This window comes from Schistocerca piceifrons, chromosome 11, assembly GCF_021461385.2.
Source record: "Schistocerca piceifrons isolate TAMUIC-IGC-003096 chromosome 11, iqSchPice1.1, whole genome shotgun sequence".
Classification (NCBI taxonomy): domain Eukaryota; kingdom Metazoa; phylum Arthropoda; class Insecta; order Orthoptera; family Acrididae; genus Schistocerca; species Schistocerca piceifrons.
Genome location: NC_060148.1, coordinates 37,202,637 through 37,221,407, shown reverse-complemented (window position 1 = coordinate 37,221,407; position 18,771 = coordinate 37,202,637). Strand labels below are relative to the sequence as shown.

The 18,771-nt window shown below is 38.8% G+C and overlaps 1 protein-coding gene across 4 annotated transcripts in view; it reads left to right on the top strand.

Moving 5' to 3' along the window:
* The first annotated feature begins 13,389 nt into the window (after positions 1-13,389).
* LOC124720114 overlaps positions 13,390-18,771 on the top strand; it is a 100,737-nt gene continuing 95,355 nt past the window's right edge. For 2 of the 4 annotated variants that reach the window (XM_047245412.1, XM_047245410.1), the window contains exon 1: positions 13,390-13,419. In XM_047245412.1, coding sequence (XP_047101368.1) covers positions 13,413-13,419 — 7 coding nt within the window. In that variant the 5' untranslated portion in view covers positions 13,390-13,412. The other 2 variants (XM_047245411.1, XM_047245413.1) reach the window with 1 other exon arrangement.

The window sequence follows — 18,771 nt, the reverse complement described above, 5'->3', positions numbered from 1 at the left end:
CGGATGACAGGAAATGGGTTTCTACATCTATCTATGAAATGGTATGTGGATTAAATATTACAATGTGATTTATTATAAATCAGAACACAAAGGTACTTGATTGTCAATACAAACTGTACGCTAAAGGTTAGGTCATACTGAACTATTATGAGAATAAGAGTTGGCTTGAGAACAAAGGGCCCCTACTCTCTGTGATGTAATAGATTGACAAAAATGACTAGAGGTCCTAATGAATCAAATATTACTTCCCCGACTATGTTGCGGTATCGTGATTAGTAGTGAGAGCTCAAATGGGATCACATGGAGAAACAAGCAAGGTGGACTTGTATCAAATCAGGCGCACGTGTTGTTGAGGACTTCAGTATAAAATTGATAGGTCCTACAATGCCAGAGCAGCAAAATACTTTACCAGTCCTGAAATCTGCAGCATGTCATTGGTATGCAGTGTTCTGATGATGTAGGCACTGACTACTGCTGTGCAGCAACTCTGTTTCAAATCCTGGCCTCAAACGCTGTCCGAGAATTCTAAGTTCTGCCAAAAAAGTGCGACTATGTCTCAAGGACGTCTGACTCCAATGAAGATCAGATCCTAAAAGCCCTCTGCCCACACAATGCAAGAACGAAGCCAATGTTACTCAACTCCGCACTACCCTCGAAGAACTGCGAATCAGCATTCACTGCTCACTACCTCACACTATCTCAGAATATCATTCACACCAATAGCAACCATTCTGTCCAATTAATTGGATCTGGAACAATTAGGAGTTCCCATCTCAGTGACGAGAAACTGGGTAAGAATCCCCTAACAATGGATATTTACTGTCCAGTGAGACTTACCGGCGTTCTTTGTAAGTTCCTCGAATGAATGGTGAGCAAATGGCTGTGTTAGCCCAGTGAGTCTTGGGGCCTTTTGGTTGATCTCAGGGCAGTTTTTGCAAAGGCCATCCCACTGCCGATTTGGTTCCTATGGAGATCACTATCCAGATGGGCTTTGCAGGTGACCAGTATCTCATTGCTGTCTTTTTTGACCTACAGAAGGCTTATAACATGACATGGCATCACCACATCCTTACTACATTACATGAGTGGTGTCTCCAGGGTCCACTCTCAATTTTTCTCAAGAAGTGGTTGTCACGTACATTCTGGGTTCCAGAAGGTGCTTCAGTCAGTATCCCCCCATATCCAAGAAAACGGGTCATACAGGCCTCTGTCCTGAGCTCCCCCTCTTTCTGGTGGCCATCAGTGCTCTAGCAGTGTCTGTGTGATCTTTGGTATTGCCCTCCTTATATGCTGTATATACTGATGATTTTTGTTTTTTATTGTTGCTCCTCTAGTATGGGTATTGCTGAGCACCATTTATAGGTCAACTGCCAAGACTTGTGTCATGCTCTCCTGTCACTGTCCACCCACACCCAGATCTCTGCCTAACTGAGATGCATTGCTTTTTGGGACTGGTCTTTGATCACTGGCTGATGTGGCTTCCCCATGCAACTTAATTGGAAGTCCTAGCAACACCTCTATCCTTTTGCAGCTCTACAAAGCCCCGAATCTGTCCCGTCTCGACTGTAGGAGTCTTACAGTCTTGCACATAATTCAGGATCACCCTCAGCATTGCCAATACTGGATCCCATTCGTCACTGTGCAGTCTGACTTGTGACACGAGCCTTCCAAACTAGCCCTGGGGACAGCTTATAAGTCGAGGCTGGAGTTCCTCCATTCCCCATCAGGTGCCAACAACAGCTGCTGAATTACACTATATGTATTTGCAGCTTCCCCTAACATCTCAGCTACTGAGTCCTTTTCCCTGGAAAGAACCTCCACCTCCCACAACAAGGAGAACTGAGTTTACAACTGCTGCATGCCTCCAGTGTCTCTGTTTGAACTGGAACTTCCTCCACTGTCACCTGCAGTCTGGGAGACACCGCATCTGCCCCACAGCTTGTGCCTCAAACTAAAATTTGTCTCAGAGTCTCCTTTGGTCCAAAAGATTCTGCTGACCCCATGATTTTTCACCAACTGTTCCTGGCTGTCCTTGAGATGTATCCAGGTTCAGAAGTGATAGTCACCAATGGCTCAACACCTGATGGGCGAACAAGCTTTGCATACACACATGCATGGTGCAGTGAACTCCACTCACAGCCAAACAGCTGCAGTGTCTTCACTGATGAATTGATGGCCATTAAACTAGTCCTTAGCCATGTTTGTTCTTGAACTGGTAAAAGTATCCTAATCTGCAGTGACTCCCTTAGTAGCCTTCAGCTAATAGACCAGTGGTACTCTCCTCATCCACTGTTTATGGCTGTCCAGCATGTCACCTCTGACCTCCATCAAGCTGGATGGTCAGTCATTTTCACTTGGACTCCCATTCATGTTAGGATTTCGGGAAAAAGAGAGTCCCAGAACCAGACCTTTGTTTATTTATATGCCATCAATTGTTGAAAGTCTGGAACTCAGAATAGTCTGCCTTGGTCCCCCCAAACAAACTGAGGACACTTAAGAAGTCACGACTATGTGGCAGTCTTCCCCTGCACGCTTCTCGCAGGGAATCCACCGTCCTCTGTTAACTTCGCATTGGCCACACTTAGCTGACCTGTGGGTACATTCCACTTACTTATTGACTGCCCTAATTTGGCTGTTTTGAGATGGCCTCTTAATCTTCCTGACACACTAGCTTTGGTGTTAGCAAATGACACCAAAGCAGCTGACCTGGTGTTACGATTTGCCCTGCGAAGGTGGTTTCTATTCATCCCTGTAAGATGGGGCTTTTTGGCCTCATTGATTGCCTGAGGGATTGGTGGGGTAACCCTCTCCTGCTTCTCCGCCCAAGGTCCCCTGGGAGTTCTTGCTTGGTGGCCCAGGCTGGCCTTTACCCTTCCCACCTTTCTTTTCTCCTTATTATTTCTCATTTCTCGGTTTTAATGCCTTGTATTAACTGATCATTTAATGAATTGTCCATGCTGTTTTTCTCTGGGCTTTTATATTTTTATTTTTATGTATTTATTTTTTGAGCTAGTTCCACGAACGCTTCCCAGGATTTGCATTTCACCTTGTTTAACACTTAACTGATGAAAGGAGTGATGGTCTAGCAATTTAGTCCCTTTCACTCCAAACCTCCCAGCCACATCGTGTGATGAAAATTGGTTTTGCACTAAAAGGGGTGACCACCATTGCTGAGTATGGTGGGACCTAGACAGAACCCATTCCTCCAATGCTTAGGAGAGCCACAGCATTTAGCTGAGCCACAGCAGTGTTACACTTCGAATGATATAGTGGGAAGCCATCGGTTCTGACTTCAGGCCGAGGCTAGTAGTGACTGACAGAACTCTGATGGCACAACAGACATCCTGCATCCACATGTGTCATCTCTCATGTAACAGTATAGTAGTGCCATTTATCAACAGGATATGTTCACCCACACATGGCACATGCCTCTGTAACCTGTTTTCTCGATGTTGAGGTACTTCTGTGGACAGCAAAATCCCGAGATCTGTTTGTGAAAGAACATGTATGGGACCAGCTTGGACATCAACTCCACCCCAGTGCCAGTATCCGTGATAATGAGTACTGTTTCCCATATTTGTGTGTCATGATGCCTCAGGAGAGGATAAAACACCTGTATGACACACTTCCCAACTGTATCTCTGCAGGCATCCAGGCCTGAGGGAGTGCAAATGATCCATGGAACAAGAACCCAACAAACAAATAATTTGCATATATACACTACTGGCCATAAAAACTGCTACACCAAGAAGAAATGCAGATGATAAACGGGTACTGATTGGACAAATATATTATACTAGAACTGACATGTGATTACATTTTTGCACAATTTGGGTGCATAGATCCTCAGAAATCACTACCCAGAACAACCACCTCTGGCCATAATAATGGCCATGATGCGCCTGGGCATTGAGTCAAACAGAGCTTGGATGGTGTGTACAGGTACAGCTGCCCGTGCAGCTTCAACATGATACCACAGTTCATCAAGAGTATTGAGTGGTGTATTGTGATGAGCCAGTTGCTCGGCTACCATTGACCAGACATTTTCAATTGGTGAGAGATCTGGAGAATATGCTGGCCAGGGCAGCAGTCGAACATTTTCTGAACCCAGAAAGGCGCGAACAGGACCTCCAACATGCGGTCGTGCATTATCCTGCCGAAATGTAGGGTTTCGCAGGGATCGAATGAAGGGTAGAGCCATGTGTCGTAACACATCAAAATTTAACGTCCACTGTTCAAAGTGCCGTCAATGCAAACAAAAGGTGACCAAGACGTGTGAACAATGGCACCCCATACCATCACGCTGGGTGATACGCCAGTATGGCGAAGACGATTACACGCTTTCAATGTGCGTTCACCAAGATGCCGCCAAACACGGATGTGACCATCACAATGCTGTAAACAGAACCTGGATTCATCCAAAAAAATTACGTTTTGCCATTCATGCACCAAGGTTAGTTGTGGAGTACACCATCGCAGGCTCTCCTGTCTGTGATGCAGCGTCAAGGGTAAGAGCAGCCACGGTCTCCAAGCTGATAGTCCGTGCTGCTTCAGAAGTCGTCAAACTGTTCGTGCAGATGGTTGTTGTCTTGCAAATGTTTCCATTTGTTGACTCGAGATCAAGACGTGGCTGTACAATCCGTTACAGCCATGCGGTTAAGATACCTGTCATCTGGACTGCTAGTAATACGAGGTCGTCAGGATCCAGCACGGCATTCCGTATTACCTTCCTGAACCCACCGATTCCATATTCTGCTGACAGTCATCGGATCTCGACCAACACGAGCAGCAATGTCGTGATACGATAAACCAAAATCGTGATAGGCTACAATTTGACCTTTATCAAAGTCGGAAATGTGATGCTACACACTTCTCCTCCTAGCACGAGACATCACAACAACGTTTCACCAAGCAACACCAGTCAACTGCTGTTTGTGTATGAGGAATCGGTTGGAAACTTTCCTCGTGTCAGCACGTTGTAGGTGTTGCCACCAGCGCCAACCTTGTGTGAATGCTCTTAAAAGCTAATCATTTGTATATCACAGCATCTTCTTCCTCTCGGTTAAATTTCACACCTGTAGCACGTCATCTTCATGGTGTAGCATTTTTAATGGCCAGTAGTGTATTATAAAATCAACTTAAAATACACATCTGTTTTAGTTATTAGCAAAAATTTCTTGGCAGTACAGGTAGTTTTGGAGGAAATACCTATTTATGATTCCTAATCAACAAATTTCTGCTTGGTATCATTTGGGAGGGGTGGTAGGGGGAGAGTATTTCCTTCTCATCCTGTCCGGTAGGTCTCCCCTGGCCCGGGGTTATTTTCTGAACTGCACCCCTTCCCCTAAACCTCTGCAGTCCTCATCCTTCACCCCTCTTCCTTCACTTTCAACTCTTCTGCAAGAAGATGGAGCCACAGGCTCCGAAAGCTTGTAAAAGTTGAACCCTTTTGTGTGACTTTTCCCCTGTAGCCAGTTGGTGAGTAGATTTTTTTATCCATCCGTTTACATTACGTTATCAATAATTGATTATTTTCGTTGTTACACTAAATAGTTAGGTGCTTATTAATTACATTCGTGGTATAAGTACTTCAAAGTGGTGAAGTGTTATAATTTTTTAAATAATATTCTGTTTTTTTTAGGAAAGAATGTTTTTTAAAGTTGAAATGGTCATTACAACTGTTCACTTGAGAACACTACGATAAACCAAAATCGCAGTTGTTAATAAATGCTCTGCAGACAGATTTGTTGACATTTCGAAAGTTGACCAATGACCACGCTGTCTGGTCTCCTTCCCCAAACCAACCAACCAACCAATTTCTAAAGTTAAGAGGTTAATTGCAGCAATCAGTATATTGTTCGGAAACTGTCATAATAATTTAGGTAATCTGGGTAAGTAGTATTTTTGTAAGGAACTGTGATGTTAAACTGTATCGTGGAACAAGTCATACTTGCCATTATCCCTTAGCTGCTGAGATGGCTTCTTGACCAGTGTGCAGAAGTTGGAGACTATTGTTTCCTGTATACACTTCATCCAAGCCTGGTTTGCCAATACCCATGAAATAGTATGTATTTATATGTTCTGAGAAGATTCCTTTGCAGGCTTGCAGTTTTGTGTTATTTCTGAAGCCAGAGTTTAGCTTCATTATCTGAAAGTAATGACGTGATGGCCGAGATCATTTATTAATTTTCAATTTTGTTAGTTTATTTATTTATTGCTTCTTTCCTTGTGGACTCCAGCTAGCTGAGAGCAAGAGCATCACAAGATGTTTCACAGTTTGTTGCTAAGATAAGTAACTGATTATATTTTCCCCATTAGTATGATTGATGTATGTGCATTACTTTCTGTTCACCATGTGTAACTGCATAACATAACAGCATTTCCTTTGACTCCCATGGTAATAAGGTGTCGTCCATTAGGTCATAATGATTCATGCAGTCAGGCACCTTTGACAGGTCCTTCAATATCCCACACAAATTCTATTGCTGTCAAGGGAGCTCAGAACTAAGGCCCGGCAATTCTATTCTTTGTTATCAATTCAGAGTGTTTTGTAGAAGTGATAATAAATGATATTGGCCTGCATTTTCTTAAGTCACCTCTGTTGATTTCCTTAAATTACTTGATTTTACTGATTCTGAAAAAATGCTTTTCTCTATTGTAGCATTCAATAAAGATGTTGAGTCTTTTGGTAAACTTTCCTGCATTCCTTTATGAGAAATGGTGTAACACCACCTAAGACAGAAAAATGTTTGGCTTTTAATTGGTTTATTGTGTTTGAAACCTCTGTGGCAATGTAATGAATGCAATGGTAGAATTTTTCCCTCTGTATTCTCTCCGTCTGTTATATGTGGTCTTATTTTATCTGTTACAGTTACAATATATATGTTGAAGGTGTCTGCTATTTCAGGAGGCTCTATTTCACTTTCATTAGCTTTCAGTGGGCTGATGTCCTCTGTCCTATTTCTTCTCTCCTCATTTTTATGTTTCCTGTTAATTTCAGTAAGTAACACATGTGATGTAAGACTGATACTGAATCTTTGGTTGTGGTACCCTTGTGGAAGAATCCTCCAGTGGATGTATGCCTGACTACCTATAACCTGACTCAACCTACATGGCTAAATGTGCTCTCTCATGATGGGGTTTTGAGGACATAATGTTGGGGCATCAAACTGTAACAGATTTTCAGTCAGTTCTCACTATTCCTTCAGCGTCACCTGCTTAATTTGAAGTGCACTATACATTTCAATCTCAAGTACCTACATTGATGTTGCATCTTTCACAATATTTACCTCAAAATCAGCATTCTTTCAACAGTCAGTCTGAGTTATCATCATTCAAACCTAACCTAATAAATTTGTTTTCTTTGTAACCAATTTATGATAGTGCAACTGAACTGTGAAACTGCAGGTAAGTTATTAAGAATGTGTACATATTGTAATATTTGTACCATTAGAAATGTATCCGTTCAACATGGTGCTGGACTGTTTCAGTGAGTCATCTTTTATAGTACACCCACTGCCTTGGACCTAGAAGTAATCTGTGCAACTGTTTTTATTCTTTCCTCATTTAATGCCCTCAAGATGATTATTGTCCCATTCTCTCAGAGTTTAATTTTCTATGTTTAGTGTAGACTGCACGGTTCCATGTCACCATGCTGGGAGCTCCACAGTATTGCTGCTCCTGATGACAGCCTGACCTCAAACTGTGTTTTGTGGAGACATTGTCTAGTTTCTGTTCAGTCCTCCCTGCACAGGGGGCTTGTGAGGATGTACCGGGCATCATTCATGTGCCCCTAAAGGAGTTCCCACTTGTTATTTGAGTGAGTTTCCTTACTGTAACACTGTTCTGGACCGGACCTGATGGAGGAAAACATCAGAATTCCACAGACATGTAGCAACATTATTTCACCTTTGCTTTGAGTTGCTACCTACGTCTGTTCACTGGTTTATGTAAGATCCATTTTTACAACTTTCCCTTTTCTTCAGAACACTGGCAATTTGTATCATTGTTTATACTTCACAGTGAAAATATGCCCCCATTCACTACCTGTACATTGATCCTGCGGCCTTTGATCTCTTATAACAGTGAAGACAGCAAAGAAATCCTCTACTTTTGAGTTTTTCCACAGTGCTAATAGTCTTGGAAATCTAAAATTCAGAGATTTTGTAAGTGTCATTAAAAATTGGCAATTTTGTTAACCAGGAGAACAACATGACTCTGTCCCTAGAAAAGGATGCTGTTGGCATTATTTGAAACTGATTTTTATCATTTGCTGCTTATGTTAAATAAATTAAGCTTGCTGATGTGCTTTGAAATCAAATTTTACTCAAAGAAGGAAAGTAGATTATGGTTTAACACCTTGGAGAGAATGAAGTCATTAGAGACATAATGCAAACTCTGAATGCACAAGGAGAATTGCCATGTGCTGTGCTTGGGAGTGGTCTCGGTGTTTGCTCCAACTCACTTGAGGAAACTGTGGGAAACCTCAGCCCGCATGATCAGACACTTTTCCTGGTCCAGATGCCTCTGCGTGGCAGTCATCTGCCAACTCTACAAATTATTCTCATTGTTTATTTGTGTGCATTAAAAACTGTGATACTAATACACGTGAGGAGGTATTTTTTGTGCTTAACAGCACTCAGAAATCTGCAAAATTGTCTTTTTTGGGATGGGATGGGGGAGGGGTTGTTGACTGCTTTAGGAATTTTGTGTTCAAGAACTCAACTCTAGACCCTGTAAGTATGGAGATTACCTGAGAGAACCAGTCAGTAGGGAGTCCTTGTTCATTTGCTCTCATACTGTACTACAAGGTTGTGTAAGCCTCTTTTGTTGCCATAAATGCTTCATCTTACTTTATCATTTAAGTTTGCACGAGCAAGTCACCAAGCAGAGTGTACCATAAATGAAGATGCTCTTAATACCTTCACTCTCTAAACACTGTGAATGTGGCACAAGCATGAGACCCAATGTCTCTATGTTAAGATATACATCTTGACATGTCAGATATGTAACAAACCTGTCCACATGATTTACTGTGTTAGAAGTAGTGAAATCGTTGCAGTAACTGTTTCTTAAACAGATGTAGAGGAATGTTTGATGAGTCGTCCGTTGCCTTTTACCTGTGACATAAGAAGCATGCGATGAACACCATAAACAATGTGGTGACTAGAACATGATGTTATTGGCATTTTTTCAAAAACTACAATCAGGATTTTTTAGTGTCACAATCACTGTCTTTGCCAATGCACAACCAAATTTTCATCTTCCAACCCAACTGACATATTGGACACAGCTATAGATCAATCGGTTACCGCAGCCACATATTTTTATTATCACATTCATTAACACCTGCTCACGAGCTACAGATCAGTGTGTCACCAATACCAGTTCTTTTTCTTTTTTTCCAAATTAGTTGGCTTTGCCAACAAACAGCAAAAGTGTGAATTCATACACCAAAAGGCGGCATGACAGCAGCCATTAACAGTACATCACTGGCCAGAGCTGATGACTCTTATCGAACATTCTTCTTGAAGCTCTTAAACACCCAGTGCTGGCTGTTGAGAGAGCAATGTCTGTTTCTTTCAATGAGTACCATAGCAGTATATTGTCAGGTGATCTTTCACAGAACTAAAAGGAATTCTGGTTGTATGTAAATGCTGTTAGTGGCACCAAGACTAGTGTCCAGTACCTTGTGAATGAGACAGGAACTGAAGCTGAGGGTAGAAAGCAAAAGCTGAAATGTGTAACTCTGTTTTCAAATGTTGCTTTACAACAGAAAACCCAGAACTGCCCCAATTTAATCCTTGTACCTCTCAAAAGATGAATGAAATAAGTATCAGTATCAATGGTATTGAGAAACAGTTGAAATCATTAAAGCTGAACAAAGCTCTTGGGCCTGAAAATATTTGTCAGATTCTATACTGAATTTGTGACTGTGTTAGACCCTCTTCTTACTTAACCTATCATAGACCCCTTGAACAAAAAACAGTGCCCAATTCTTGGAAAAAGACACAGATCACACTCATTTACAACAAGGGTAGAAGAAATGATCCACAAAACTGCCATCCAATATCCTTGACATCAATTTGTTGCAGAATCTTAGCACATATTCTGAGCTCAAACATAATGAATTATCTTGAACAGAATGACCCCCTAAATGCCAACCAGTATGAATTTTGGAAACATCAATCATGTGAAACACAACTTGCACTTTTCTCACGAAATATTGAAAGCCTGTATTAGTTGATTTCCAAAAAACATTTGTCTCAGTACCATGCACACACGTATTGTCAACATTATGATCATAAGGGTATCAAGTGAAATTTGTGACTGGGTTGATGACTTTTTGGTAGGGATGACACAACATGTTATCTTCGTTGGAGAGTCATGGTCAGATGTAGCAGTAACTTCAGGTATACCTCAGGAAAGTGTGTTGGGTCCATTGCTGTTCATGTTGTACATCAATGACCTTGCAGACGACATTAATACTGACAGCAGACGTTTTACAGATGGTGCACCTATCTATAATGAAGAACTATCTAAAAGAAGCTGCATAAATATTCAGTCAGATCTTGATAAGATTTCAAAGTGGTGCAGAGATTGGCAACTTGCTTTAAATATTCAGCAATGTAAGACATTGCACTTCAAAAAATTAATATCCTATGACTATAATATCCATGAGTCACTGTTGGAAGCAGCCAACTCATACAAATACCTGGTTGATTTGGGGGAGTGGACCAAACAGCAAGGCCTTTGGTCCTATAGGATTAGAGAAGGAAGTCGCCTGCACCCCTTCAAAGGAACCATACTGGCATTTGTTTAAAGTGACTTGGGGAAATGAGGTAAATCTACAGCAGGATAGCTGTATGCTAATTTGAACCACCATCCTCGCAAATGCGAGTCCAGTGTGCTAATAACAGTGCCACCTCACTCGGTACATTCTGTCCGTACAACAAAAAGTTTTTGGACATTGTCAGGGAAATTGAGACTACATTACACATATACAGTAAAATATTTACATTCTTTCATAACAACATATGGATCAGACACATGTCTGTACACATTATTTTTCAAAAGGGCACTACAAGTAGACTCCTCTATAGTGTAACACAATTTAGCTTATATTTATGATAGTACAGTACACATTATACAGTGTATAATTACATTCTTTTATACCACTGATAGATCGGGGACATTGTCTATATACACTGTTTTCCAAGATGGCACTACAACTTAAAAGTCCTCTATAGAGTAACAACACTTCTCTATTAATAATTGCTTCAGTCTACTCTTTAGCATATTTAGATTATAAAATGGCATGATCACATCGGTTCAGTCATGGGCAAAGCAAGTGGTATACTAGAGTTTATTGGAAGAATACTGGGGAAGTGAAGTGTATCTACAAAGGAGATTACTCACAAATCACTCATGCAGCCAGTTCCAGAATATGCTCAAGTGTGTGGGATCCATACCACATAGGCCTAACGGGGGTTTATTGAACATATACAGAGAAGGCAGCATGAATGATCACGCATTTGTTTAATCCATGGGTGTGTGTCACAGAGGTACTGAAGGAACTGAACTGGAAGACTCTTGAAGATTGAAGTAAACTATTCCACGTCTATTAACACTGTTTCAATAACTAGTTTGAAATGACTGCTCTAGGAATATCCTATACCCCCTACATATTGCTCACACAGATGTCATGAAGATAAGGTTAGAATAATTACTGCACGCATAGAGGCATTCAGTCAATCATTCTTCCTGTGCTTCAGATGTGAATGGAACTGGAAGAAACCCTTGTAATTGGTATAATGGGGCATACCCTCTCACATCAATCTCACAGTGGTTTGCTGAGTATTGATGTAGATAATATTTCACTCTTTGGATGTTATAGATCGTCATAAAGAATCTCCACACTGGAAAGTGGTTCCAAAAGGGCACGTGTACTTTGTTTCCTAAGTGTCATGAAACAATCATCAGAGTGCAAAGTACACTTTATTGTTAATAACTGGCAATACTTGCTACATTGTGTTGTCATGCCTATCTTGTATGTCGTTTGTCACTGGTAGAAAATTATGGAGACATCGGTAGCTACATTTAAGTCGTGCGACTGTAATTTACATATAATTTATGTATTTTTCCCATGTTGTATAATAAATAACACACTACAGACTCATTACATGAAGTTCAACGAAGAATTTATGCTGAATAATGTACGTAAAAAACATATATTTTTGCTAAAGATTTATCTAATTTTCCTTGAATAAAGCATTCTCAGATGTTTTCTTCGCCATCAAAAGCCCGCATTTTACATTATCCACCATTTTTCTGTAATTCCAAACGATACATTTTCAAAATAAATCTTGCATATCTGTCCATTAATTAGAATCGTACGTTATGGCTGCTTAGGAAATACACTTGAGACTTTATTAGTAACCAATATTATTTAATACTGAAACCAATTCAACTCTTCACAACTTTCCAGTGTAGGGGCCAATTGGTGAAAGAACAAAGCCATTATTACAAAAAATTTATAACACTTCTCACACGCTTACAATAAACTACCTTTGTCGTGCATATATTGCTTCTGATTTACAGACATGCAAGTTCTCTAACCTCTCTCGTTCATTGTAGATCGTCGTTTCATACACTCTTTAAAAGAATGGAGCGAACCATGTTAAATAGGCAGTCTAACATTCACGAAAGTATCAGCAGGGATAAAATTGAAACAATAAAGTTGATGGGTGCCAGAAGCGAAGTACTTTATAATACAGCCATTAAAACATTAATGCAGAAAATTAACAGCATTAACAAAGAAAAGCTAAAACAAAACTCTCGGAAAATATTATGTTATTTACATCGTGTATCATAAACATTAATAGTAATAATAAATTGCAAACTAATGTCTCCACCGTTTTTCATCACATAGGCGAGAGTCGAAGTTTAAATCGAAAGCTTTATTTAGTTCCTAAAAGTAGTGTGGACAACTCCAGCTGCGGCCAAAAAACAAATGAGTACTGAACTAGTGGCAGTTTCGCATGATAGTAAACTGCCAACACCAAAACATTAAAAAGTTTCAGAGACGCTATAAAATGGAATTTTCCACATTGGCGTCTAATAATAATTAGGACTCTGGATGTTTGAGGTGATAAACTAGTTTTATATCCGGTTAATATCAATTGATGTTATAATATAATGACGATAAGTTATTATTATTTTTAACTAGGTGGGACATATGTGTGAATGTCTTTCTCCATATGAATTAAATTTCTCCGATATAAGTTTCTCTAGCTACTATTTTGTATAATAATCATTACGTGATTGTGTACACTGAAAATATTTTACGGACTTTTCATTTTCAGACGCTTCTTTGTTGGCAATGGAATGGTGGTGTACTGTGGAGTGTTAACATGTTTGGCGCGTTAATTTAAGTGTTTGAATTGGATTTGGTTATTAAAACAAATAATACCGTACCTCTCTTTAATAACAGTAATAGAACAAGTTTTTCGTTATCATAATAAAGTAATCGGTGTGCTGCAAGAACATATATTGTTACGTAACGTGCAGTTGTTCGACATCCGTCTATCGTTTCAGAAGTGCGCTGAAGATATATAAGTGTTGGAATTTTATTGAAATTTATAAGAAGCCCCAGGTAAGAATGAGGAACTATGAAATTTCGCATATCCATAACTGTTTGAAGCTGTTGGAAGACAGTAATAATTTCAAATTGCTGCATATTTTTTATGTTGAGAGAATAAGTAGTGATGTTGCCAAATTAATTTTGGTAACTACTTTGTTATACACACGAGCTCTTCGAGTGCAGGGGGTTATTTGTTTAATGATGCAAATATTCTTTCCTTTTGTTTTAAGCTGTACGGACAGGAAAGTTATCCCAGCGCTCGATAATTGTGTTTACATGTATATAATATTATACAACAATTAATGAAAATTTCGGGAACTCTTCTTGTTGAGTATTTGACAAGTTTTTCGGTGCATGTTGCAGTGTTGTTCTTCTTAGTTAAAACGACGTGAGATGGGACGAAAAGTCTCTTTAATTTTGCCGTTATTTGAATCTTACTCGTAGCACTCCTCCCAAATGACACCAAGGAGATATTTGTTGCTAAGGAGTCATAAATAGGTGTTTGCTCCAAAACTACCCGTACTGCCAAAAAGTGTATGTGCATTTTAAGTTTATTTTATAATATATATGCATGTTATTTGTTTGCTTGCTGGGTTCCTGCTCCATGGTTCCTTTGTACCATAAATCATAATGATGTGGAACGATTAATTTTACAAGCGGACCATAACTTAATTTTTAAAGATGGCTATATGCTGAAAATTTGTGGAGCTGTTTTTGTCTTTTTTTAATATATTGAGATTGAGTTATTAACTCCTAGCCACCACCCTTTACAAGTTATGTTGGCAGAGAGAGTTTTACACAGTAGCAGGAGTTATCAAGGAGAAACGGTTTGTTATCGAGAATTAAAATATATTGGTGCCATGGCCATTGCCCATTTTTAAATTGTATTGGGCTAAAGAATTTCATGGTTCTCTCATCTGTGTAACTTATCAGTAGGAATTAGTCCAGAAAGAAGAAAGTTGGGGACTCTGTCTAGTGGCAGCCTGCATTTATTTATATTTCCACCTGACTGTTATTTTCCAACTAACGTAAACCCCAGGCCATATGACAGACCTGTCTGTCATCAGAGCCAATGTTTTGAGGCAGAGCACTATCATACTCAAGCCATTATGCATTTTTTTTGTGCAATGTTTGTAAATGATATTACAATATAGGCTAGTTGCACTTTTAAGGTGTCCAGATGTGTCTAAAAAAATGTGCTGACTGTCTTAGAATTCCTGGTATGAGGATACATGGATCTGCTCAGGATTGGACAGCACTTCTGCTACTACTGTAGGCCCTAAGTGGAATATGTTGGCTGTGAAGCCTTTGATCCCTGTAGTGGCTGCCTGAGTGAGAGTTGTGCTCAGCAGAGTTGGGACAAGAGATCTCAGGCACTTTGATCTCGGGTGGGTTGCTGGAGTAGAACACACTTATATTCTCTTTCGGAGTAATCCTTTGTGTTACTCATAGACCACAGATCCTGTAGAGAGGTGTCTGTCTCAGAGCTGTGGAAAGAAGTCAAAGGTGCATGTATTATCTAAATTAAATCCAAATTTTGTTAAGACATTATATTAGAAATGACTGTAGTTTTGCAATTCCAATTCTCGAATGATCAAAAATATTGTATTCGGTATTTTCTGTGACAAATATCTTCAGTGGAGTATAAGGAGTTGCCCAACAGAAACTTCTTTAAATCAGTTTAAACTCAATCACCTTATCGACCCGACATTTAATGTGCTTTGGTAGGTTTTTTAATACTTGAAAACCTCTGTCTGTGTGTGTGTGTGTGTGTGTGTGTGTGTGTGTGTGTGTGTGTGTGTGTGTGTAGTGTCAAGGGTTTGCATTAAATTTGTTTACATCTGTCACTGCCATAGGTGACACCGCATACCATTTGTTGCTCACATGACAGCTGGTAGGTGCTTCCATTTCTTTGCCAGCTGTGACATTCTACTCTCTGCCTCTGTTGTAAATGTGAAAACATGTAGAATGTAGTGACAAATCAAAGATTTTTGTACTGGAGGCGCATCAAATTACTTAAAAAAAAGATAATAATAATTATCATATTTAAGCAGACATTTCTGAATTTTCAGACATGAACATTTTAACAAGAACATATATAACACTTATGGTCATTTTGCAGCTTGCAATACAATAAATACAATATATTAACAGTTTATTATACAATACGTAATCTTTATTGTTTCTTTTATTTTCAAATTGCCAAAGTGTCCTGCATTAATTCTTCGATTGAATAACAACATTTTTCCATTAGTGTATTAAATAACAATTTTTTTAGTGGGTCCAACTCCATATTTAACAGATTTGTGTTATTTAGTTTATTGTAAATTTTTAAGCCCATGTACAGTGGTCTTTGAGTGTAAAGTTTTAAATTATGAGAGGGAAGGGTGATACTGTGTCTGTGACAAGTACTGTAATTGTGGTTAAAATGAAAATTGTCAAGTGAGTTTTGATTTTTATGTATGAAAATAAAAATTTCGTATATGTACAGAGAAGGAATGTTGAATATTTTTAATTTTTTAAATAATGGGTGATACAATGTTCTTTTTTGAACTAAACCCATGTTTCTTATAATTCTCTTTTGAAGTGTAATTAATCTTGGGCTGTTCGCAGAGTTCCTCAGAAAATTGTTCCGTATCGAATTATATCCGTACTCTTAAAGTTGCTGTGGTAGACTATGTTCCTGGTATCCATAAGGGTGGAACCAGATAAAATGTTCATCGCATTAGGTAGGCTGTTTAGTTTGTTTGCTAAGAAGTCTGCATGTGCTATCCAGTTTAAATTTTTGTCAAGATTTGGACCTAGAAATTTTACATAACTTGCTTCAGTCATTTCCTGATTGCCGTGCACTATTTTCATGGGAGATGCTGATGATGTTTTAGCACTGAACTGCACTGATTGTGTTTTTGTGACTTAAGTTTTAATCCATTTTACTGAAACCATCGGTCTAGGTTTCCCATTATTTTATCCCCAGTATCGTGAATTTGTTCAAAATTGTTATTTTCAATTAAAACTGAGATATCATCTGTGAATAAACCGGAGTGAACATCAACGCTTAAAGGTAAATCATTTATGTACAGCAGAAAAAGATAAGGCCCAAAAATTAAGGCCTTTGAGACCACTGTACAAATCTTTTTCCAGTCCGAGACCGAGTGAGGTGGCGCAGTAGTTAGCACACTGGACTTGCATTCGGGAGGACGACTGTTCAATCCCGTCTCCAGCCATCCTGATTTAGGTTTTCCGTGATTTCCCTAAATCGTTTCAGGCAAATGCTGGGATGGTTCCTTTCAAAGGGCACGGCCGATTTCCTTCCCCATCCTTCCCTAACCCGAGCTAGCGCTCCGTCTCTAATGACCTCGTTGTCGACGGGACGTTAAACAACACTAACCTAACCTAACCCAGTCCGAGAATGATATTTTCCTGTTTGAATTTAGCATAAGTCCCTGGTTTTTTTTCTGACCAATAAGATTTGAACCACTGTAATGCCCTGTCCACGGTCCCATCTCTCTCTAACTTGTGTAGAAGTAGCAAGTAACTGACAGAGTCAAAACCTTTGGTCAAATCACAAAAAATACCTGTGACCTTTTTACCCTTGTCTAAAGCAGAGCTTGTCTTTTCAGTGAATTCCCTGATAGTGTTTATTGTATTTTTTCCTTTTAGAAATCCAAATTGATTTTTAAGTATAACGTCATTTTATATAAGAAAGTTTTCAAGATGTTTTGCAATAATCCTTTCTATCACCTTAGCAGAAACTGGCATCAGGGAAATAGTGCAGCAGTTTCCCATGTCATCTGTTGAACCTTTCTTGAACAATGGTCTTATTTCAGCATATTTTAACACATCTGGGAAATATCCTACCTCAAATGTCTGATTAATAATTTCAGCCAATGGATAAGAAATGATGTTATAAACAGCCTTGACTGCAGTGGTTGGAATTTCATCCCACCCAGCTGATTTCTTGTTTTTTAAAGGCACTGCAGCATCTTCTACATCTTTTGGGATAATTCTTTTGAATGTTTTAACAGATTTGAGAACATCTGAAATAGCCCTTGATTTATTTTCATGTTTACTAATAAACAGGTTGTTATCCAATTTTCTTGCTGCCTGTACAACTTTTTTGAATGTATTCTTATATCTCTTTAGTAAGAATTTTTGTCATGTTTTAACTCATTGTGAAGTTGTCTTTTCCTGGCACTAGAAACTTTTATTCCTTGTGTAATCCAGTTTATTTTGTTGGCCACTCTTTGTTGCCAGGCTTGAGGGAGAAAGTTTAGTTGAAAAATCTAGGAAACCATTTAGGAATGTTTTGAAATTTTTTTCACTTGACACACTATTATCTAGAAGCCTGTTTATAGTTTTTTAGGAAATATATTTACATTCTCTTTCCTTTCAAAACATGTTTTCACACGGTTTGGTTTTCCTATTTTTGGAAACTGATAATATGTGTTTCAAAGTGGCTATTTCTTCTAGTACTTTAAGTGAAATTTAAATTAAAAGCATGTTTCTGAATTAAGTGACAAAGATTTACAATGTCATTATTATTATTTAATACATTTATATTAAAGTTGGCTGCAATTACATTTTTTTTTTCTTTCTGGTTTTCGGAAGTCTTTCTAATAGACATTGAAATTTAGATAAAAAGAATTTTGTTACAGCATTTCCAGGAATTCTGTAAAGAGATACAGTATTTAAACCAATTCGTTCCACAGCACAACTTTCAAAATTACCTTCCTCATTCAAACAATCGAACTCACTGTCTTTAAAATTTATTGAGTCATTTAGAAGCATGCAGCAGCCCCCATGAGACCTTTTACCTCCACAAAAACTACTGACAAGTGTAAAATGTTCAATTTTGTTTAGAATTTCTGTACTGCCTTTGTCAGCCAATGTTTGTTTAAACATACAATTTTTAAATTTGAACATTCTGAAAGTAAAACTTGGAAGTTCATCAGTTTTAGAATAACTTGGGTTACAACAAATCTAAGGCTATACCATTTATATTTGAATGCATTAGAAAATGTTTATCACTGTTTTGAATGCTTTTAAGTAAATCATATTTTCCAATATATCTACATTTTTTATTTGCAGTTGATTCTTTTGTTTTTAACATCCGTTCCACACACTGTCAG